At 37.5% G+C, this 24,496-nt stretch overlaps 1 protein-coding gene across 2 annotated transcripts; it reads right to left on the minus strand.

The window, feature by feature from the left end:
• Positions 1–36: 36 nt before the first annotated feature.
• Positions 37–23,079, minus strand: bark (C-type lectin domain-containing protein bark beetle). Of its 2 annotated transcripts, XM_089082098.1 has the most exons (28): positions 22,252–23,079; positions 20,387–21,413; positions 15,526–15,695; positions 15,257–15,450; positions 14,392–14,566; positions 14,112–14,281; positions 13,773–14,011; positions 13,375–13,624; positions 12,907–13,292; positions 12,174–12,826; positions 11,632–12,088; positions 11,069–11,459; positions 10,552–10,982; positions 9,771–10,016; positions 8,724–9,664; positions 8,164–8,639; positions 7,816–8,012; positions 7,310–7,708; positions 6,936–7,213; positions 6,608–6,861; positions 6,293–6,504; positions 6,089–6,213; positions 5,800–6,030; positions 5,545–5,670; positions 5,198–5,456; positions 4,862–5,063; positions 4,544–4,791; positions 37–4,349 (listed from the first exon to the last, which is right to left on the minus strand). In XM_089082098.1, the coding sequence occupies exons 2-28, from the start codon at positions 20,732–20,734 to the stop codon at positions 3,531–3,533; spliced, it is 8,877 nt and encodes a 2,958-aa protein (XP_088938224.1). In that variant the 5' UTR covers positions 20,735–21,413; positions 22,252–23,079; the 3' UTR covers positions 37–3,530. The 2 variants fall into 2 exon arrangements, with proteins under 2 accessions (XP_088938224.1, XP_011633764.2); XM_011635462.2 differs by having other exon boundaries at positions 20,387–23,079.
• Positions 23,080–24,496: the final 1,417 nt, after the last annotated feature.

Consider the following 24,496-nt stretch of genomic DNA (forward strand, 5'->3'; position numbering starts at 1 on the left):
AACGCATATTCAAAGTGCGAAATAATTTTCACATGATTGGATTTGTTTAGTTTATTTATTCTTATCTCTGCGACATATATATATATATAAAATTTTGTGTGTGTGTGTGTGTGTGTGTGTGTGTGTGTGTGTGTGTGTGTGTGTGTGTGTGTGTGTGTAAGGCAGCCTTGTGACATCAAGTTCCATTCGCGCAAGGTACCTATGAGAGAACTGATGGCACGGCAAAGCTAATTAAAATCTTAATTAAAGTCACATTGCAAAAATTTAAATATACGCTGTGTTAGAAGTGCCTTTTTCCGTTCTGCTAATAGGTACCTATCATGCATACATATACATATATTCCTTCTCTTTTGAGAAATTCCATCTTAGGGCAATCTTCGTATAGCAAAAACTTTCCTATTTATTGCGCACCTTGTAAAAAGGCAATCACTTACGATCGCGCTAAATCTACGTGTATGGACGGATACTTTGCTAAAGGCAGGTATATAAAAATGTTTTCCGTAAGAACAAGATTGGTGAGATCACCTTACTTAATGGAAAAACAGTAGGTCTATCGAATAACGCATAAAATTATCTCTGAAAAAGAGTGATTTCTATGGCGAATATAAATTTTTATCGTAGCGTAAATGCTCGAGCACGTACGACATAAAATGCACATTTTCTTTGCACGAATATTCGATAAATAGAGCATAGTTATATATAGCTCAGTTTTGTAATGTAGATACTCTTAAAGACGATTGATCGAGCACTCTATTAATACTCGTGAGAATTATGTACGATATTGGACACACTTGGCAGTGTAACAAATTCGCCACATTTTGGTAACTCCAACTTACTAATGTCATCAATATGAGATATCAGATTGATTGAAGAACTTGTTCGTTTGTTTTCTACTCTTAGATTAATAAGGAGACACTTTGATCAATTCGATATACACCTCATTCGTCGAACAAAGAGCAATGAGAATATTAAGTATAATATTAAGGCTCGGTTATCTCTCTGCAGCCATATTGAATTATGACGTCAGAGGCAAGAAATGACATGTAAAAAGTTTCTTGCGTCGTATAGCTTTATCTTGTACTTTTCTCTTAAAAACATGATATTTTCATATTCTTAAAACTTGTAAAAAATACTAGAAAGTAAGATATCTGTCCAATAAATCACGTAAAAGTGTAAAATAATTCTTGAAATAATGATCACTGCTCAGCTATCAGAAATTACCAGATTACTAGATCTAGTTGTTTCTAGAAAGCAGTGTACCATTAGCTAAGCAATGTATCATTATTTCAAGATTTATTTCAATCATTATTTCAAGATATCTTACTTTTTATTTTTTACAAGTTTTAAGAATACGAAAATAGTTCATAGTTTTAAGGGAAAAGTATAAGATAAAGTTATACAACGCAAGAAACTTTTACATTTCTCTGACGTCACATAACTCATATTGTGCCACGAGAAAACCGAGCGTTAATCACGAATATTAGGTTTGCTTTTAATCTCACAGCTTGAAACAAAATCTCTCGCAACAAAATCAATAAACGTAAAGAGACTTAAGTAATTAATTATACTGTTTTTATGTCGAACATAAAATTGATATATATCCTCCTGCCCTCCTCTCGATGATAAATATTTATCATCACACATTATTTTATAATGTGTTATTTATATATATCTTTAAATTTTTTGTGAATATATTTATATCGAAATAATTTTCAATGATTTCTAAATTTTAATCGTAAACATTCGTCGTATCCTAAAAAATGTTAACAATCGATTGCTTTGCAATCATCTGCGAGCTTTGTCTCCGGTGAGTTGGACACGCTCGCATTCGATCAACAACGATGTCGTTATTAACAGTCTATTAAATTAGCGATATTAGATATCATTTATGGACGTAATTGAGATTAAGTAACATCGTTGTAACAAATAGTTATTCTCTTTGGAATACTTAAGGCTCAGTTCTCTCACCGCGCGATATGGGTTGTATAACGTCAGAGACGAGAAATGACATGTAAAAAGTTTCTTGCGTCGTATAGCTTTATCTTTTCTCTTGAAAACATGATATTTTCGTATTCTTAAAAACTTGTAAAAAATACCAGAAAGTAAAATATCTGTCCAATAAATCACATAAAAGTATAAAATAATTCTTGAAATAATGGTCACTGCTTAGCTATCAGAAATTATCAGATCACTAGATCTAGTTATCTCTAGAAAGCAGTGTATCATTAGCTAAGCAATGTATCATTATTTCAAGATTTATTTTATATTTTTATGTGATTTATTGGACAGATATCTTTCTTTCTGATATCTTTTACAAGTTTTAACAATATGAAAATATCATATTTTTAAGGAAAAGTACAAGATAAAGCTATATGACGCAAGAAACTTTTAACATGTCATTTCTCGCCTCTGACGTCATAATTCAATATGATTGCAGAAAGACAACCGACCCTTAAAGAGATTTTGTCATATATATTTTTCGATAATTTTCGTAAAAGCTTTTTGTTGCTTTTCTAAATTCGGAAACTCTTTTCTATGATTAAAATGTATGTATTAACACATGTTTAGAGCATGAATCTCATACAAAGAAAAATTTTTTAAGATTGGATCTTTTATACCATTTGTTACTTTAATATGGCCTTTAGAACTGTTAATGTTTGCTTTGCATAAAAATTTTGCAATATGTACCTATAAAATTTGTCTTCAAAGTCTCCAAAGAAGCAGATTACATGAAGAAACAACGTTGAATTCTTAGAATTAAGTTTAGATACCTGATATAATATAAAAAGTTTATATGAAAATTTGTGCGTGAAAAATGTATGTGAGTGTATGTAAATCTGTGCATAAATATATGTGTCAATTTCGAAAAATCGAAAGGTCAACTGAATTGAATGTTGAGATTTTTATGGTATTGTGTAAAAAACTCATGCAATTGTTCCTTTCAACTGTATATATATCAAACTATTAATATTTGAATATATTGACAGTTTCAGTCTAACAAAATATTAAATTTTTCACACTGTACGTAATGAACACCTCGCCAAGCTCAAAAATCTTGGATTCCTATCGAAAATCTTGAACACAGTATTCACCTTAAACGCGGATTCGATGGATTTCTCCAAAAATTTCTCTTAGAGTTTTTATGTCAATCTGATGTGTTATAAATAATTATCGCAATATCACTTATCAGATTAAAATTTAAGGAGAGTTCTCTTGTGTTAAACATGACGAAATTCTTCATCGATTTCTATGACTAATAACAAATCAGCATTGTCCGTACCATTATGTTCGCCAATTCTCCAATCCATTTCCAGTCTGTTTTATCAGGATTTACTGTGCGCGTGTATTCCAATATCCAGTTCGCGATTATTGGAAATGGCACGTGTCGTTTAAATCGGCAATATATTGCAACCGATTGAAAATCTTATTGTGCAATAGCTGGCAGTGCTTCTCGCTAGGAGACATTTGGCACTCGCTTTGATTGTGCCCGAAAATGGACAACACTGGTTTAAATGCCAACATCCGCGGAGTTACATCGCTGTCTCTAACGGTTGACTTTTGCTTCGTGCGACCGTCGATAGTTGCGTGAGTTCCGTGGGCTCGTTGACTAGAAAAGCGTCCAGATTAGTCTCGAGTAAGACCTCGCTCTTCGAGCGTAACGGTTTCTCCTCGCCTGTGTCAAAATTAGTCTCCAGCAACGCCTCACTTTTAGGTCTGCTTTCGGATTCGTAATGATAAGGATGCGGTGGTATTGATGGCTGAAAGTCCGACGCGTATTCCGGAACGGGCTCGGATGCTTGACTCGGCGTTAACGTGGCCGTATCATAGGTGCGTCTTATATCATAATCCACGGGATCGTAAGCAGCCGACTCGATGTCGCGTTTCAGTTCACTCAAGGAGTCGGTAAGCGCGATACTGGAGTGCAGCGGTAACGTGGATGTGTTGTTGAGATACGACGAGCTCTCGTTGTTAGGATATACCATGGGACTCTCGTCGACCGAGGTCGACTGCACGTTTGGCTGCGACGGCCAGTTTATGGCGGTAGCAGCGACAGTGGCCGTTTCTGCGCCGTTTCTCGCCGCAAAAGTGGAATGATTGCGGAAGCCCTCGTTGCGATATGCCAGATCAAAGACCGGATTATCGACGCTTTGCGCTGCACTATACTTCTGTGCTGTGCTCTTAAAGTCGCTCGTGCTTGGCGAGTACCGCGGATTATGAGCTTCGTACACGTCGTAACTCTGATTGTCTTCTATCGAGGAGTTCAGTTGTGACTTGTCCATCGAATCCAGGCTGCCGCCGTTCAACATGCGTTTGTAATTTGAATTCAGCGTATCTGTGGACTGTTTCGTCTGAAATATGTAAAAAAGAATATTAGTCGGAAGTTCACACAAGTTTCCTTAATTTGTAAAAAATCAAACCATTTACATTGAGATCTTCAGGTAACTTTTATGAAATTCATGCAGTTTTAATTTCTATTATATATTTAATTCTAAAAACTATTGAAATTTATTAATTTTACTCAGCTGTCGTAATTCGTACTTACCGCGATCGGTTTTCGTCGATAAGCGAGCTCTGTGAAGCCGGATGTAGAGCCGACTGATCGTAAGGAATGTAACGATTGTCTAATAGAATTACGCCGTTCCAGTCTCTCGAGTTTACGCTTCTTTGACTTGGATGCCCACAATGCGATAGCCGCCGTCAGCAGTGCGAGTGCGACACCAATAGCTCCCAAAACACCCACCGCAACGATATCTTTCCTCCACGACAGGGGATCGATGTTGACTTTGGGATCTGTCAAAAGCCGAAATAATTCTTTTATTTTTTTTTCTTATATATTTATTATTTTCCATATCTCACATACCAATCTCGCAAATGAATGGATTGGGTTGCGCGCAATGATCGATCTCAATAGTCTGATACGTGAACGCCGTGCATTGATCCACGCGTTCAAGTTGTTGCACCCACACACGCTCTGAATAATCGAATCGTTCCTGTTGCTTGCGCGCGAATTTCCACAGCTGCAGATAATCCCCCATGATGAACGGCATCGACGCATTTGCCGACTACATTAAACAAGAAAAAAAGAACAGTAAAAATACAAATCGGCAGATGACATAAAATAAATGAGAATAAGAAATTAAACGCACACATTACAAGATTAAATATTATACAGTTGGATGAAAATACATTGACTTACTCTGCAAAAGTCTCGCGCGCTATAAAAATCCATTGGTGCACCGATCAATATATAACAAGTATCACCGACGAGGTCCCAACCTGGCGGACACTTGCCGGTTAATACGGACTTATTGTTCATATGGAAAGGTTGATAATCCACCTGCAATAACTCAGGTGAGTCCCCGCGATCTCTAATACGTCCGGCCACCGCCAACGTTTCATTGTAGCCCCACCAATTGTGCCGTGCGTCTATGTGAGACTTCCACATTTCCAATTGTCTAGATAAATTCATTTTCAAATGTTAAAGTTTTTAATCATCTTATACTTCTCATAATACGTATTTAAATTATATTCGCCTTAACTTACTGGGATCTGTTCGTCGTGAGCATCTCGTAATCGTTATCGGGATTAAAGAACACATTGTCGACATATTGCTGACCGGGTGTACCGGCAATGATAGTGCTACGGCCTTCGCGATCGACTGCGTAGTTTCTAGAAAGTTATATAGTAATATTTTATTGCTTTCCCGATAATTTTTTTTTATAAATAATCCGCATAATAACAATAAAGAAATATAAAGCAGAAAGATATTAAAAAAATATATAAGTACAAATAACTCACTTGTAGAAGCCATTGTGAGACGTGCTTTGGTAAATGGGTAAGCGAACCTTCTCGAATCCCGAAATCTCCAACAAGTGCATACCAAGGTTTCCGTGTAGATAATTAAGTGTCATGTTGCTGACTACTTGTTTTAAAATGACGTTGTTATCGTAGGGAGCCCTGTTCTTCGTGAAATAATTCCTAAATATTGTCACCTCTTGGTACGGGCTGCTCTGACGACCCTCGACATATCTGAAGATTTGCAATGTCACTGTCCGTTTCTGTAAATAAGTTACAATGTTGTACTTACAATGCAGGTTTGTTGAAATTTTCCGTGAAAAGATTATTGTGAATCCATCCTTTGAGAGACGTTGCCGAACCTCTCGAATCGGCACGGATGGAAAGACCGCCTTGATTTCGTTGTATCAAATTGTTCTAGAGCACAATTTTAAACAATTAGAAATCTTCTGTCATGTTTTCAATACATAAAAAGAAAATTAAGCGTACCACTTACTCTGAAATAGAGCGATTGCGTGTTCTGAACGTCGAGCCATATTGCGGATTTACATGTGGTAAAATTACCATATAGTTTTTCACAATTATCCACAAATTTATTACGCTCGAGTGTCATTATAGCGTTCACCTCGCCGACACTTGCATACTTTATGGCGCCTTCGCGGCAGTGAGATATCACAGAGTAGGAAATATTATGCTGCACGTCACGATCTATCGGTTATAAAAATAAATGAGTTAGAGAGAAATACGTAATATACGATAAACGTATAATAAAAAGATATTACATTGATAAAATATCAAGTAAATTACTTACTAAAACCAATAGCAGATATTGGAAGAGTTATAATTTCCGCGATGAATCCATGCACATTACTGGCACCGTTGGCGAATAATCGAATGCTAAGACTAGGATTTTTCGTTTTGAATAATTTCTTCTCAACGGGAGTATTGACTTCTAAATGGCCTATCTTCTTGGTGGTGATATTATAAATGTCTCCGTCGTATAAAGTTATACCATCGGCACGACCTGGCTTGCCAGTCGAGTTGTAAAGATTAAATTGCAAAAGTCTGCAAATTTAGATTTTTAGATTTTCATTTTCATCGCGCTTGGATATTGCGATACGAAACAAGGTTTTACGTACCTAAATCCAAATGGCTTGGCTCTATAAGTACTGCGAAAGATCTTCACGCAATTCACAGGATAATTGTCATATTTGTAGTAAACAATTACGCGCTCCTCGATCGTGATTTCTTTCGCGGTGTCGCATATGTCGACCATGCTGAATAAATGATAAGGAATATTAAGATCCTTAATAGGCGTGAATGAGCTCTCGTCTGCTTCGCGACCTTCTCCCGTCAAGGACAGTATATTTACGCCATTGCCAAGGACATTGTCAATCGTATTGAATAATAATTCCACCTGTAATATACATAAACATAATAAAGTCTCCCGTATAACGTTTCAATGCAAATTATTTTCTTTTGCATTTTCTGCATATAAACATGTTCGGCGTACCGTATGCGTTGGAGATACGACATTGATACCATGCGAAGCGCTGCGATCTATATTGACGTGCATCACTGCCGGAGATTTCATGATTGATTGTACAGCGGATAATTTTTCGTAGTGCAAAATTCCAGCGCCAGTTATATTGATATATCGAAGAATTGATTCGACGCGTCTGACAGTTTCGTGTGTCACGACATCGTGGATGCGATGCTCGTATAGATAATGTTCGAATTCACTGTTCGCGATGCGTATACCGCCCCAGTAATCATATGCGTCGTCCAAGTTCCGCTTGCCGCAATGTAAGAAAACAAATTTCCCATCCCATGGGCATTCATGACGGTGACCGAATAATTGACCGTTCAATCTGATCTGACAATCCTCGAGACTCTGCTCTTTTCCAGAACACTGTGAAACATTTAAAATTTTAAAGAATTCATTGTATTTTAGAGAATTCATTATGTTTTAGAGAATTCATTGATTCATTTTAAAACGATTCTGTAAAGTGATCGTACCTGCAGAGGTTCGGGCCAAGACCAGACGCGCGTTAACGATCCGGGATGAAGCTCATATCTACGATCGTACGACACGTAGACATTGAGGGTGTCGTAACCCAATTGTCGACATGCCACTTGGGCATTGCGCTCGGTGAATCGATCGTCACAGAGGGGGATCCATTGAAGAGTCGTTCTATTGAAATACTCTAGGAATCCTGTTAGAAGAAAGTAAACACTTGCAGCTGAATATATGAAAACAGTGAAAAGATTAAAGAAGTTGTAAGTGAATAGAAAAGTATGTTAAAAGTATGTTAAAAATATGTTAATTAACGGGTTTCTTTTTAAATTAATATTTAGCATTTCTACCTTCGTTGTGCAATGAGGAGCATCGTCCATCTTTGCACAGACGAATCGTCTCGTCCGGCATCGACATGAGATTGGCAGAACTCCTCATCGGCATCGGCTTGGAGAACGTAGAATTCGCGCTCGCATCAATTCGTTTCATTGGTTTCATTATGATCTCGTGACCGGACACGCCGATGGCTTTCAGCGTTCCCAGAACTAAGATGCCAATGTTGGGAGCGAACTCCATTACGACGTCGGGATAAATGTGTAGAGTAGCTTCCGGCATGACTGTGATATCGGAACGTACGATATAGGGTTCGGGTCTTGCGTGCAGTGATAGACTGTCCACTATGCGACCACCTAGATTGTTCAAGTTGATCTCTCGATTTATATGCCACGACGCGGAAATGGACGCGTCAAACGAATCGCTTATCAAGTATGGCCGGTAGTTGGCCACAGCATGATCGTTCCAATCGTCGAAATCGAAAATTCTTTGTCTGCAACGTGCAAAAGAATAAATAAATTTTGTATCAAGTGTAATCTGTGGAGACAATTTTATTATTAATTTTACGTAAAATTACCTGATTTTGGTGTCATTGGCAGTACCCCACCAATTTTCCATGACATCTACTTCATTATTGATCTTGGCCGTCTTAATACCCGCCAATAACTCGTAATCCAGCGAGTTCTCGCCGAAGAGATTTCTATTCACGCGTACTTTCTGTATACCATGAAAACCGACGACGTAACTGGGATCGTCGAACATTCGGCGTCGTCCCATGCCGACGAGGTCGTACGCGTTCCGCTTGATCTCGTTGTAATAAAAACGCGCATAGACGTCACCGAGGATTTCGGACTGACTGTCTACCCGAAACTCGACCATGTAAGTGCCGACGTTACTCTCGATATGATTGTTGTCGATTCTGATTCTCTTCTCCATTCCGCGCACGGATATTAGACCAGTCTTGCAGCGATTGTTATCAAAATGATTGTAGGACATGTTAAGATGCGCAAAATGTCCGTCCACCACGAAACCGAACTGTTCGTTGTTACGCCAAGTGTTGTTTCCGAAGTATAGAGAATGCGTGAAGTTCTCGTTATATTCCCAGACGTCCGGTAGCAAGACCTCAAATCCGCCGCCGTGATTTCTTTCAATGGTGCTATCCTGCATTATCCAATGGAAGAGATTGTTGGAGTGCCTCGCATCGCGGCTAAATTGATGTATCCCTTTACCGTTGTCTGTGATCAAGCTATTGTTTATGTGAATCGAGATTTCGGACAGGTTGGATTGGAAGATGTTCCAATGCGGCGAATACACGTAAATGGCCTCTTCATGATTGTGCGATATTTCACATCCAATCAGCTGAATGGTTTCGTTAGCTTTTCGTAAGAAATGATCTCCGATCTCATTCAGATATCGATTATAGTAGGATGCGAGCACGCCTTTCTGATTGCTCTTGATCCTTGTCTTTGTGACTATCAGTGAAGGAATAGGGCCACTGACTATTTTATTGCGAATATTCTGCAAACGTAAGGGTAATGTTGACTATAAAAAATCATGTTACGTAATATTTTTAATAACATTTTTATAGAACATTATGTTACTAAATATTAACATTAAAACATACCTGTATTGGAGCTAAGAGCGATGTAACGACCATAACAGCTCCACCAAGGGCATTCTTACCACTCTCGTATTCCAAAATTATTACAAAGGAGCTGGATGAAACGGGGAAAACACTCAGATCTCGTTTTACCTGCCAAATGGTCTGATTCTTGTCAAAATGCTGTGAATCGTGAAGTATAATCTGTTCCGTACTTCGATTCTCTATTGGGTTCAGTAGCTGGATACCGATCACATAGCCTGGCGTGCACTATAATTTAGATTAAAATTTAGTTTAAAATGAAATTTAAAAAAATAAATAAAATAAGAAAACATTAAGGCTCAAAGATTAAAATCAAACAATAGACTATATGTTAGCTTGAGTCAAGTTAGCTTTAATACAGAATTTTTTAATTTTTCATTGATTCAAAAACAAATATTTTAATTTGAATCAAGTCATTTTCAATATTAATTTTTAAAAATAACAAAAGTTATATACATCCAAATCATTATTAGACTCGTACTTAACATATAAATTTAAAAGTTATCGTACACCAAAATTTTTCTCGATATATAGACGTTTTAGAAAACGCATAAAATATGATAATCATTTTCAGAATATAAAAATTCTTTTCAAAGTTGGTTAATTGAAGAAAACTAACAACATATATAATTTATTTTTGAATAAATGATATTTTTTAAATACATTTATCACTTTATTGCTGTTTTTTTGAAAATTAAAGAGCTTTAACTATGGCATAATGCAGCATAATAAAATGCATTTTGTGATGAAGTGAAGTACTTACTTTAATGTCGATAGTACGACGGATAGATTTGTCAATTGCTTTAGTCGTTATGATGTATTTGGTTTCTCCGTTAGCGAGTTCGATATTTTCGTTCATTTCCGGTAAGATTATTGGATTATACGGCGAGTCGATCGTGTAGTCCGGCGCGTGAAGGAACCAGCCTGCGAATTCTCTCTGTTGAACAGCGGAGAGAGCAGGATTATGCCTTATTCCTGCGACCTTGTTATTTTCGATTCGCGAGTTGATTATCCGCATGCCTAATTGTTTGAAGCTGATGCCATTCCCTCCATTTTGAGAGAAGTCGCTGTTCGTCACGGTATTTATTGCATCTGCCGAATATATGTCCGAATATAAAACTCCCAAGCCATCTTGTAGATTATTAAAGATCTTCACACCGTCCAGGGAATGCCGAGCAAAGTCGATTTGCAAAGCTGTCATAGAATATAAATTATGTTACAACGTTATTCGTATAGTGTGATATTCGATCGACCGATTATTATAAAAGTTACGGAATTACCTGGCTTGAACGAATTTGTTTTATAATCTAACAAGCCCGCCTTTTCAATCGTTAAGTATTGCAAGTCGCTTCTTTGAGCTAGTGGTCCCAATCTGAGTCCCGCCCATGCCGCTTCCAAACATCTGACGCCAACATCGTTCGCATGAGTGCATGAGTTTTCGAAATCCTGTTCCCTTTCCGCCCGACACTTAGTTATATCATTGTCATATTCGGTACAGCGAACATTGCTGAGGAGTATATCCTCGTTGATTCCCGCGTTCGGAATTTGCGCTCGCTCCATAAGCCAATTCTCAAAGTCGAGGACGAAGCCTAATTGATGACAAACCAGCGCCGCATCCAGAATCGTCCATCCATAGTTACACACAGTGCCCCATTTATTTCCAATTTTTATCTTTCAGAACAAAAAGATGATTATAGACTACAATTTTTTCAATTTCAACATTTGAATGTTTATTATTATTTTTATAAAACTAATAAGTTCTGTTCCTTGTAATAAGACTGATAAAATTTAGTTCTTTAGATACAAACGTTTAGGTCAAAAATGATTTGGAAAAATTGATTACCTGCAGTCTCCCTTCGAGATTCGTCTTTCCACCGAGAAGTCTCACTGGCACGGATTCCGTCTCATCAGTTTGAATCGTATCTTCCATCGCGAGAGTATCGTTATTTGGTAACACAGCGAGTTCCTCCTTGAGAGTGAACAAGATATCGCTGGGCCCTTTGCCGCGCGCGTCGAATTTACCAGCGACCATCATTCCCACGGACGGTGGGAAGCGTAATGTAACGCCCGGTTGCAACGTTAGCTTGCCGCCTGGTCTTACATTGATATCACGTTCGACGATGTATTCTCCGGCTTTTAGTTCCTCTTGGCCGTCAACCTCACCCCCGACTAGATTCGTGCCAGACGTAACAAACTGCGGCACAAACGTCGGATTTGGGATGATGGTATTCGCACCAGGATTGCTGCTGTGCAACAAGTATGGCAGATATTCGATCTTCGCTAGATTGTATCTGTCCTTTCTGAACAATAAGAAAATATATTTATGTCTCGTTATTATTACTATTCGCAAGATTTGAGAAAAATGTTAATACAATGAGACCGTACCTGTGAAATAATCGATCAAATATCCTCTTCTCTTCTCCGGATCCTAGCCAATTATATGTACAATTGATAACTTTACTCTGATCTTCTAAATGAGAGCCGATCTCGTAACGTGACTCGGGATTGTATAAAATATTACGAAAAACTTCGACGTTGCCCGAGGAAATGACGATGACAGCGGCTACCCGGGAACGTGGTATCAGTTTGATATTTAGCATATCGCCGTTGTCAAACAGCTCCCGAACACGATTTTCTCGCAGAAAATTCCTTGTGAACAATAATTTTTGCGCGTCATTGTAAGGTGATAAACCGATGCTGACTACAAAGGTACCCCGATTGTTATAGAACTCGTTATGTCGAATCACGACATCCGCGGGCAAGACATTAAACTCTTCGTAAAGAGGATTTTTTATCAGAATCGCGCCGTTCGCTTGACCTCTGAAATGATTGTACTCTATAACAGCATCGAGATTAAGCGCTGGGCTAAGCTTAATTCCTAATTTCGCATTTTTTATGAACAAGTTATGCCCGATCTGAACTCTCATTAATCCATTGTCCTTCCTCCAACTAGATTCCACTTGCAGAGCTGTTTCAAGACTCGTGTTAAACCAGTTGCCAGTTACATTCACATACGAGTTGCCGGTTGAATTGCCGATCTGTCGATCGAAAACATATCGATGTGAATCCACGTCTCGTATATACCAATTATAGTTATAATCATAAATTATGTGCTTACCAGAACACCGATGTCCTTATTGCGAAATATCTGCGAGTACTCGATCACAGTCGACTGATTGAAATATACGTATTCGGTGGAGAGGCTATCGTTTAACCATACCACGAAGCCATAACCGCTGTTAGATGATATACTGCTGCGTGATATGTTACAATTGCCGCCTGTAACGGTGATATTAACGCCGTCTCCTTGGTTGAACGAGATACGGCTATCGGTGATATTAACGTCCATCGCGCCACCCAGCACATGTACGCCCGCCACATGATCGTTATTCGATACTGAAGTCTCATGGATGTGCAAGGCGGATCTCAGCTTCTCCACGACGATGCCACGGCCATTATTGCCCGTTATTATACTGCTAGTCACGTTTAAATCACATGTTTTCTCTGTAAAAAAAAGAAATTAGATATCTTTTATCAATTTAAATAAATTAAGAGAAGAAATTCGCATAAATTCTTCTAAACTTACTGTAACCTGACGACACTCGCACAAATACAATTGTGTTCGTTCGAGGTTCGGCAATAAATTTCACGAAGAGATTGTGACGCGTCGAGGTCACACTCTGCGGTAACGTTCCATTTCTGACTTTTACACTGGCTAAGAGTTTCTCCGCTCTGCTTATACCATCGTATACTTCTATGATGGCGCTATCGTTTCTGTCGGTTTTCATTTGCAGGAAGTGCACTGTCAAGACATGGCCCGACCTCGTAAAGATGTGCTGAATAATATTATTGGCACTCATTAATAATATTGATGCGTCATGACTGTGTGTGTGTGTGTGTGTGTGTGTGTGTGTGTGTATGTATGTGTGTGTATGTGTGTGAAATGCAATGTTATTTTATCAATGACAAACAAATCATACTTACTTGTGGACATCGTTTTACATTAGGTGCGTATTTATTCTGTTCCATAGATATAGTGACGGGGAAAGTTTGACTAGCCGTTGTTGGAAAGGTACACAAGTCGTAGACGTCATTACGGTCCAGTTTATCATCCGGTCGTTCATCCGAGTGTATATACTTTATTCCGTCTGCTCCGTTTTCGAGCACCGTACAATTATTGATATGCGCCATACCAATTGAGCTATTTATATAAATTCCATATCCTAAAATAAATCCATAACATTATATTATTTGACAAAATATTCGCATTAAAAATAAAAAATTTGAATATAGTAAATGAGAAAAAAAATAATTGTATTTTACCTCGATTATATTGTATAGTACAATTATTTATCACAACTGGTGCGTCCGACGTGGTGACGTTGATACCCGTGAGGGCAGAATGGAGAACAGAAATCGATTCCATTCTCGGTGGCACGCCTTTCACGTGAATCGCCGACGTTATGTTGTATTCCCTCCCGGTCCCAGCGTATCTATTTACAAAATTAAAATAGTTTTAATTATGCTATATTTTAATAAATATATTAAAGAAGAACAGAGTCGCGCGCATTTATCATATATACATCTTCTTAAAGATACACACTCGATCACCGTGTTCCGCAGAATGGATCGCGACTGACGAACGTAAAGCGTATTCTGTTGAATGAGCTGTCTATCGTATACTGCGTCCTCAAATCGTATTCCTCGCCAATGCTTGATCGCTTTGGTCGCACCGTCGTGACGAGGTAGACAAGAGATACCCAGATCCGGATGATAATCTAGTAATTATGTTTATAATTAATGTATAATCAAAAGCTAAAGTAACATATGTTATATACAGGATTGGGTAGTAATTAGTTAAAGTTAAAAGTTAACTAATAAAGTTAAAAAATAAATAGCTTTTAACTTAAGTTAATTTTAAAGTTTACTTTAAGTTAATTTTAAATGAATTATTTATAACTTTAATTAGTTATTCTTATAACACATAAACTTTAACTTACTTTTTTCCTAAGTTAAAAATTTATTTATGTAGAAGAAAAAATTGTTAAAGAAAAAGTGCATTCCCAATAAAAAAGACAATATCTCTTTTTTATTTCATACAAACTTAATCTACAAATAAAATATTAAATTTATTTGATCCATATTGTAATAATTTTATTATTTAGAATCTTTTAATTTTAAAAAATTACATTTTAATTTAATATAAATAATGCTTTTTAAAATTAACTTTTTATTTAACTTCAATTAATTTAATTTTAACGCAATTTTGAATTAGCTTTTTGTTCATGTAACTAAATTAATTTTATAAGCTATTAATTAACTTTAACTTAATTTAGTTAAAAAACAATATTAACTTACCTAACTTTGATTATAAATCATAATTCTTACAATAAAATTTACATTCTAGAAGCTTCAAACATACACACACACATACAGAAGAATTCTGAAGAAATCAAGCAAATACTCACCGCAAACCCCGGCGCCTAATTCTCTCTCTGACCAACGATCGCAGGTCATCAGCGAGGGTTCGGTGCCACGACAGCCTGGTTCCTCGTAGAGAAGACGTGGCTTGGATGGCCATTGTCTGTCGATCCATGACCACCACTGACCGCCCTGATAACCGAGCTGCCGGCACGCTGTCTCCAAATCCGCGCGAGTCCAACTGCAACGAGAGATTCGCGTGATATATATCTATCGGCATCTCCATTGTTGTCGGTTACATTCGTTGGCTACGTACTTTCGCGAGTTCGTGCAGACGGAACGCCAGGTATCTCGATGAAGGAGCTGCAGCCTTCCAGCTAGTGGACTCGGTCCGTCAACAAGGCGTATCGTGGGTGATGTTCGAAGTGCCGGAACTTGCGTTTCTACTTCCACCGCGGTCAGCAGAATTGGCGCGTGTGCTTCGCCCTTTCAACAGAATTAACGATCATTAATATCAAGTTGAACGTTATTTTTCTATCATCGTTCCAACTTGAAATAGCGTCGTTCCAACTGAAATAAGACTTTTCGCAAGAAAGATCATTCACCGTCACAAATAAAAAAAGAAAACTAAATAACTCGGCGAACTCTATCTTAGGAATCTGATAATTTTTCTTTTATCAAATCTATATATATATATATATATATATATATATATAAATTATTATAATTTAAATTTTATATATATATAAATTCGAAATTAATTATTTATATCGCGAACTACGTCATTATTTTTTAACAGACGCAGTAACTAATCAAAGCTAGTTTTTAATAAATCGATAATCAAATTTGAAATTAATCAATCCTCCTCTTTCCCCTATTGGAAATTCTTATTGCGAAAAATATCTCAGCCAGGACTCGAATCTGGATAAAAATAAAACAAAATAATAATAATAATACACTGCACAGTTCCTATTCTAAATTTAATATTTAATTATATTGGCATGTTAGATACGCTCAGGCTAGAAAGGAATAGCAGGATATTTGAAGATATATTTATATTTGAAGATCACAGATGTGATTTCCAGGCCGCAAATTCCTTCTCATTTGATTTAACATTCACGTTCCTTCGGAGCGAGAGGCTGTCGCGTTAAAGACTGAAAAATTTCTGTCCACATGATCTGTGCCAAGAGTGGTGCCGAAGGTCTCGGCATTACGTCCAGTCTATGAGGCTTACCGAGGTCGTGGGTCAATCATGCCGGGGCAAGAACCGCCGCGGTTGACGCGTGACCTGAAACGCATCGCTTGGAGCATTAGAGGCGGTGTCGTCGCTGAATCATTCGTACTCGGTCGTACGAGTGCACGCGTTGTTCGCATCCCATTCTTAATTATCCGATTAGCTACTTTCTGCGGACCCCTCGGCGACCGACCTCGACCGGCGGAACCGTATGGATAAGAAGTATCCATTTACAGAGATTAGAACAACTGTTTGCTCGCTTCCGAGCGTTTCAGGACGTCTTTTTCTATTAGCGATAGCGCTCGACGATTTTTCACAATCTGTTAACAGGTAGCATAAATATATGATGCTAATGGAGCGTCAATGGAATGTTTGCCCTTTAATAAATTAATCGTTTTTATCTTTTATCTGGCTACGAGTGTATTAAGGGAATTTCTTTAAATCTGAAAAGATGAGCATTATATTTTTATTTCTTTAAATTAATTATAGAGATGATTTACTCAGGGTTGAATAAGTTAATATTATTTTTTGATTAAATTAAAATTAATGTAAAACTGTAAACTTAAACTGTAGTACTGACAACTGACTTGTAAAATTAATTTAGTTACGTTAAAAGTTACATGAACAAAAAACTGACTTAGTTAAAAATTGTGTTTAAATTAACTTAATTTCAGTTAAATTAAAAGTTAATTTTAAAAAGCATTATTTATATTAAAGTAGAATATTGTAATTTTTTTTAAATTAAAATATTATAAATAATAAAATAATTACGATATGAATCATCAAATAAATTTAGTATTTTATTTGTAAATTAAATTTATATGAAATAATAAAGTGATATTGTTTCTTTTATATGGAAATAGGTTTTTCTTTTACAATTTTTTCTCCTACATAAATAAATTTTTAACTTAGGAAAAAAGTTAATAAGTTAAAGTTTATATATTTTAAAAATAAATTAATTAAAATTAAAATTATAACTTGATTTAAAAATTAAGTTGAGTTATTAACTTTTTAACTTTATTAATTAACTTTTAACTAATTACCCAACCCTGGATTTATTGAATATCAAAATTGATAATTTATCCGTTTCAACACTTTTCTCTCATTATTTATAAATTACTTAAATATCGCGTATTTAACTCGTCTTTAAGGTGTCAGCAATTTAATTATTTAAAATATTTTTCCGACGATTACAACGTGTTGTATGTCTGTCGGGAATGGTCGAGTGCGCGTGCCCTCTTTAAAATTACTACGTTGGACACAATCAGTAATTAAAATAGCAACGAGATAATACCTAATAACATCTGTTAAGAGCATTAACACATAGGTGCGCGCCTCCTATTTTACCAATACGTCCACACCAATAATGCAACAATAAAAGCAACGAGTCAAGCTCGCGTGTCCGTGGCGTTTCCGGTGTCCTCCGCTCCGCGCGCGAAAGGATCCTGTCGTCCGATTCCATCGCTTTGCATTCTTTCGTGATTACATTTACCGGACTGGAGTAAAGCGTGATGTTCTTTATTTCACAAAATTACTTCTACCTTTACTGCTGAACAAAAGAAGCCATTATCCGAAATAACCGACGTTATCTTTTTGACAAGACGCGAAAATTAAAAAGAAGTATTCTTTGTATTGTCAAACGGCTATTATCCGCCTTTTTCTCTAATTACTATTTTTCTCTATATATTTTAGAAAATAATTACAACAAATTTCGAGATATTTCGAAATGATTTAAGAGATTTAAGAGAAATGCAAAGTTTAATACAAAAATATATATTCTATTTTGCAATTATCAAATTACGTCGTCGCTCGAGATATCAAGTTATTACTGTTTGATTTTTTCAGGGTGATAACTTTTGGTTTTAATCGCCGCTCGTAAAAATCACTTTACCGGAAAATACACGGATGACTCGACTCGTTGGTAAAAAGGCGCGATAAATCATCGACAAACATCGACAAGTAGTCCAATAAGTAGTCAACGTGCATCCAATCGAAATAGAGACATTCGACAATTACATTAATTAATTATGATCATAATCACACCGGAAGAATGTATTAAAGTCGGGCGAGTGACAAGATTATCTCGTATATGCGAGAGGATTCATTTTAGAGATAAAATTTCGAATATTTAAAAGAACACGTGAGATTACATGTCGCAATTTTTGCAATAACATTTACACAATTTAAAAAGACCAAACACATTAAATCTCGTAATTATTAAATCGCAGAAATGACATGTAGAAAATGATATATCTGTAATTATAAATCATATACCTCCACATATTACTCCGCACTATTCATTTCTAACTTTGATTATGAAACTTTGCTGATAACGTATGACTTTAATCTTATTATCAGTTAACGCTATCAACGGCGCTATCGATTCTCGCCGTAAATGAGTGTAATCGAGTTTTCGGCAGACCCAGGTAGCAGGGTTTTATTACCGGTAATAATATACCGTGAGGTTTTTGACTTGAATTTCTTACGTCTAATGTCGAAATTTCGCTGGAATCGCAATTCACGGCGGCTTTCTGAGAACTAGTAATTTGTCTTTCATTTGTCGATCCTTCTTTCGCGTGCATGTAGTAAAATACGTGCACGCGCGGTGACTCAGGTCCATTCAACGTCACACGTATGTACATACACACTTTCATCGATATTCTTCGCGCTGTAAAGATATTGTCTGCAATTATCCGCTAAACTCGCGTTACTCTGTGCATAAAAATCGTAGAATTTCTGTAGCAACACTTTAAATACTTTCATATACAATTTTTCTCTTTTCACATAGATGCAGAATTAAAAATATATTATTAAGATGTAATTTTAATTTTATAATTTTACCATATATATTTTTAAAAACTTTGTAGAAGATGACCTAATGTAAGATCGATGTTCGTTTAACATAAGATAGTGATTAATGTCTGATTCCATCAACGTTTCGGTTTAACTTATTCTCCATCTTTTTCTAATTCTTAGAACTAGAAAAAGATGAAGAGTAAATTGAACCGAGATTAAAATTAATCTACGTTGGAGATACGTACGAGCATAAATGTTACTTTAAGCACAAAGATCTGGCTTTTTATGCACCTATCCTTTTTTCAATCATCGAAGCCTTTATTTGTCGTTCTTTTTTTTATTTAAGAATATAATGTAAAACGAGATACAAATGTATCTCGTTTTACACTATATTTTTAAATAAAAAAAAGAACAATACACTTGTATTGAGAGTATTTAAGACTAAGAAACCAAGTTTAGTTGATGTTTGAATTCAATTTTAATGAGTATCTTATAATTTTTTTGGAATTCTTTAGAGGCACAATAAGACGTATGCCCGAGAATGACCCGCTCTGAGAAAACGTAATCCTCGATCTGGCCGTACACCTCGGCAGAGCGCAAACATTAGCAAACAAAAGTAACAAAAGGTTGTGGAAAATCTACTGTTCGCGCACCGCGACGTGCGACGGTACTGATCTTCACAGCGAATAAGGCTATTCGCACGATGTTTATCGCCTGCTCCTGGAACAGGCGTAACAATGTACGATAAGATGATGGTTAGCAGGGTGCGAGTCGTTCATCGACAGCGATTTTTTACCGAAACGTAAAGTGCTTTGAGCGAGCTAATTAATCCGTTATATATAGCGTATAGCGTTTAATCCTCTTATATTCTCTTATCTTTCTTCGAAAATGTACTTAACCGAAGATACTTCCTAAAGGTATCTTATCTTAATGACAAATTTCTAACAGTCGTTATTAAATATCTTTTGCAGGTATTCTAGAAAAAGGTATCGTTAGAAAAACTTTGGCATCAGCGATGCGGCTTAGGAATATTGACGGACGATCGCCTTTGTTCTTGTCTCGGCGAACAAAGCTTGACTTTCTCTAGAGGAGCGGGCATCACTTCACTTTTTGCAGATTCTATCATGGATTTTTATGAAACTATTACCTCGGCGGTTATGATACCGCGGACGGTGATGCCGACCATTGGGCCGAAACGAATCTCCACGCCAGGCTCTATGACGAGCTCGCCGTCCCTCTCGACGAACAGATCCTCTCGCAGCAAGTACGGGCTCTTCGATCTCGACAACAATCTCTGACCTCGGACAATGCGGCCGTCGTGAAGCTCGTAAAGACCGCCGTTGTTCCAATTATTGTACGCCCCGCTAGTGTTCATCAGCTTCGTCGGTTCCGTGTAGTAAATCGATGTCTGATCGTACCTATTATCCGGACGGGCTCCGGTTAAAACTGACAGAGTCAGCAGCGAGATGCACAGCCGTTGCATCTTTCGGCGCATCTTTTCGAATCACCGGTATGTGAAACACGGTATGTGGAACTCGCACTGGCGATAAAATCCATCCACCGCAATCCTCGATTCACTGATATCCTCGAAACGGCATCGTTGAAACTCAACGTTCAAGAATAACCGATGAGCGGTGTAATTGACATTTTCGTAAAGAGCTCCATCGCCGTTCCGCGCGACTTCTCGATGCGGTCTTACGGCTTTAAGGATAAATGCATGCTTCGTCAGCGGAGCGTTACGCAAACACACACGTGCGTACGAACATGGACGGAGTCCATGCGTTGCGAGGCCGTCGCCTCGCGAGAATTATCCGCTTATCGCTGCTCGATCCGCGGATGCGTCACTCGTCGATCCGATTCGCATGTGACTCAGAACGTCTTTCCTCTTCATGCGGCGCAACATCTGATACTTTCACTGGACGGCGAGCCTGGGTGCGAGCTCCGAGCGACGTCCGTGTCCATGTCGAGAGAGAGAGGGGGAGAGGGGGAGAGGGGGAGAGGGGGGAGAGAGAGGGGGGGAGAGAGAGAGGGAGAGAGAGAGAGAGAGAGAGAGAGAGAGAGAGAGAGAGAGAGAGAGAGAGAGAGAGAGAGAGAGAGAGAGAGAGAGAGAGAGAGAGAGAGAGAGACGCTCGTTGCTCTTCGTGGCTGCACCGTGACCATCCGGCGGATTGGCTCTGGAGGACAATTGGAGAACCTTAACTGTCGAATCGCTTCGCGAGACAATTCCGTCGACTGAGTGTAATAATAAATTTTACAAAATAAAAGAGAACTTCCAGAAAAAATTCCAAATAGAAAATTATGAACTGTTCTTTTTTTGGCAAAAAAGAAAAAAGAATTTAAGAAAATATTCTCAAAATAACGAAGCGATAAATCAAGTTTTCAAACGTAGCACTAAATGAAATCTGATAAATTTGGAATTGACTTCTATTTAGTAAAAACTTGATTCGATCTTGTTGTTTTTTTATAAATTGTGGATATTTAATAATTTTCTCAAACTTTTTCATCATTAATTTTAGAATTAAATAAGATTCCATTGTTTATTTTTATCTTTAAAGTTTAATTAGTATAATCTTTTCGATTGCTGGACATACGAGGATAAATTTTTGTTGTCGAAATATTTTTTTCCTCTAGGAAAATTCGAGAATGAAACATCAAGATAAAAAATACTACAATTCATTGTTATTCCGTGCGTCTCTTTCATTATATCTCACGCGAAGGATCGAGGCGCAATGAATCTTTTAAATCTTTAAAGAACATAAAATGAAATGCTAAAATGAAATCCTTCGGGAAAAGCTTTATAAGGATCCTCGATCGCATCGATCCGGCAACGCTGGCAGCAGTTTGAATTCCCATCGCGTCCTCGCCATTCACCACGGCTCGCCGCTCGTACAACCACTCGTCAACATCGCGCCCTTCACACACGTGTGTATGTCGTGTGAATCGAAGCGAAGCGACGCGACGCGATGTAACGGAGCGAGGGACGCGTGAGAATCATCTTCGACGGCAACTTACCGGTGCTACCGAAGACGCGGGTGTCGTCGCGGGATTCGAATTCGAGCGTTAACCCCCCGCTTGTTCACGTACGAGGGACCGCAGTGGCAACGGCAGCGGCAGCGGCAGCGGACCGTGTGTAACGCAACCGTTACTTTGCGCTCCGCTTGGCGATTCTTCTCGTTTTCACGTAAATCGCAAACGCGGCCGTTTTGCTGCGTTTCCCGCGATGCACCATCCTACGTGCTCCTTCGACTTCTCCGTCGTTTCTTCCCTTCCTTCGTCGAGATCAACCATCGAGATCTGATCGATCGGTCGTGAATGCGGATCCGCGCGCTTAATTCACGTGATCATCGGGCGCCTATGACGCCGATCGATCGAGATTGATCGTTCGTTAAGTTCCGGATCTCGCTAAAGCTTCTCGGTCGCGGCGACGCGACGTTGTCGTCGGTCATCGATCGCGAAATCGGATGTCGCCTCCATCTGGAGCGCTCGCTGGGCGCGGTTTTGTTCCACTACGTATTTTGTGCTTGCGTATACGCACTTTCCGCTGCGGTCGCTCCTTGCACAACCCGTTACCCGTCTCTCACAGAGGCACTACGGCCACTACTACCATAATCGCCATGGCGTACTCGCTGGTAGCGCGCTGACGCTACGCCTACTACAGCCGAGCCGTAGAGCAGGTCACGTGACGCACCCGAGCGTGTACGTCACGCAGGTTGTGAAACAGGTGAGTCCCTCCCAACGCGGTTGTACTGGGTGTCCCAGTTTTATCCTCGCACGTTTCTCTCGACGCGGATTTTCCGACGGACTTTGGATCTTGGTCGATTCTTGATCCTGACGCGCCTACGGTTTTCTAATGATTAGCCTTCAGCCTCCAACGATTGAAAGTAACTTCATTAAATTAAGCTTCGAGAAAAAAAAATAGGCAGAATTATATTTTTTAGTAAACAATATCGCACTTTTGCCTGGCAAAATTTTAATTACTTCAGTTATGAAATATCAAAGGTTAGAAAGATGGCGACAGGTTGTGATCTTCTCACGTCTCATTTTTTTTATCGGAACGAGTCAGCTTTGTTTTATTGATCCAAGAAGTTGCGGTTGAAAGAATATCCGATGAGCCTGAGGCATCCTGTATATGTTACATCGCACCATCGTTCGCCGCGATGTCTGCGTATCTACAGGGGCTGCCGACAAATGTGGAAAGTTTCTTGGAACCGAATGGGAAACCTTTTACCCCATATTGATGGCGAGAAAACTGATATCCTGGGAATGCTTTGTCAACTCTGAAAATAAGACTAATGACAGCAACAATCATAATATGAAATCTTATGATCTGAATTCTCTTATTTATATTTCATTTTTCTATATTTTACATAATAAATTATCAATTAAGGAGGGTCTCGCGTTTAATGAAATATAAGACAAGTCTATAATATATATATATATATATATATATATAATACGAAAGTTAATTATATTATTATAATAATATTTAGAAAAAAGTTTATTGACTTTTACGTTTAGAAAATATTTTATTTTAAATATATTGAATTTCACATTATAAATTAATGCATAATCTTATCCCATAGATATTTTCTCTTAATTTGAAAGATTTATATATAAGACAGAAATTTAAAAATCATTGTAAATACAAAGTAAATATTTAAGTTAATTCTAGTAAAATTTTATTTAATTTTACCGTACAGTTAGAGAAAAATCAATATTTTTCGATAAAAGGAAATAAAAATATTCGTCAAATGGACAACGCGAGCATCGTGATGTGGCAACATTGTATGCATGACGCAATGGGTACCAATTCAAGTTACTCAAAATTTTGACACATCGTTATTTTTCATGAAATTGCGCGCGTGCAATATCACCAACTTGTGAAAATACAACGTTGCCAAATTTAACAAGAACTAATAAACCAATACATATGTGAAGTAATAAGTAAAAATATAATAAATTTACAATGAAATATATCAATTATATTTATATATTTTTAATTCAAATGTTGTTTATTTTATCATTTTTTAAGGTATAATAGTAAATCAATATCATATTTATATTTTATTTCCTATTGGCATTTGCATCAAATGAGCATTTTATAATTTTTATTTTGTCGTTATAAAAATATTTAATAACATATAAAATTAACAATGATCATGCAAAATGATTAGCGAATTAGATATTGCTGATAATGCTTTTATATTATTATTTTAATCGATTCATACGGTTTTAAGAATAAATTGTTCATTGACTA

This window comes from Pogonomyrmex barbatus, unplaced genomic scaffold (assembly GCF_055798465.1).
Source record: "Pogonomyrmex barbatus isolate J1 unplaced genomic scaffold, ASM5579846v1 scaffold5, whole genome shotgun sequence".
Taxonomy (NCBI): domain Eukaryota; kingdom Metazoa; phylum Arthropoda; class Insecta; order Hymenoptera; family Formicidae; genus Pogonomyrmex; species Pogonomyrmex barbatus.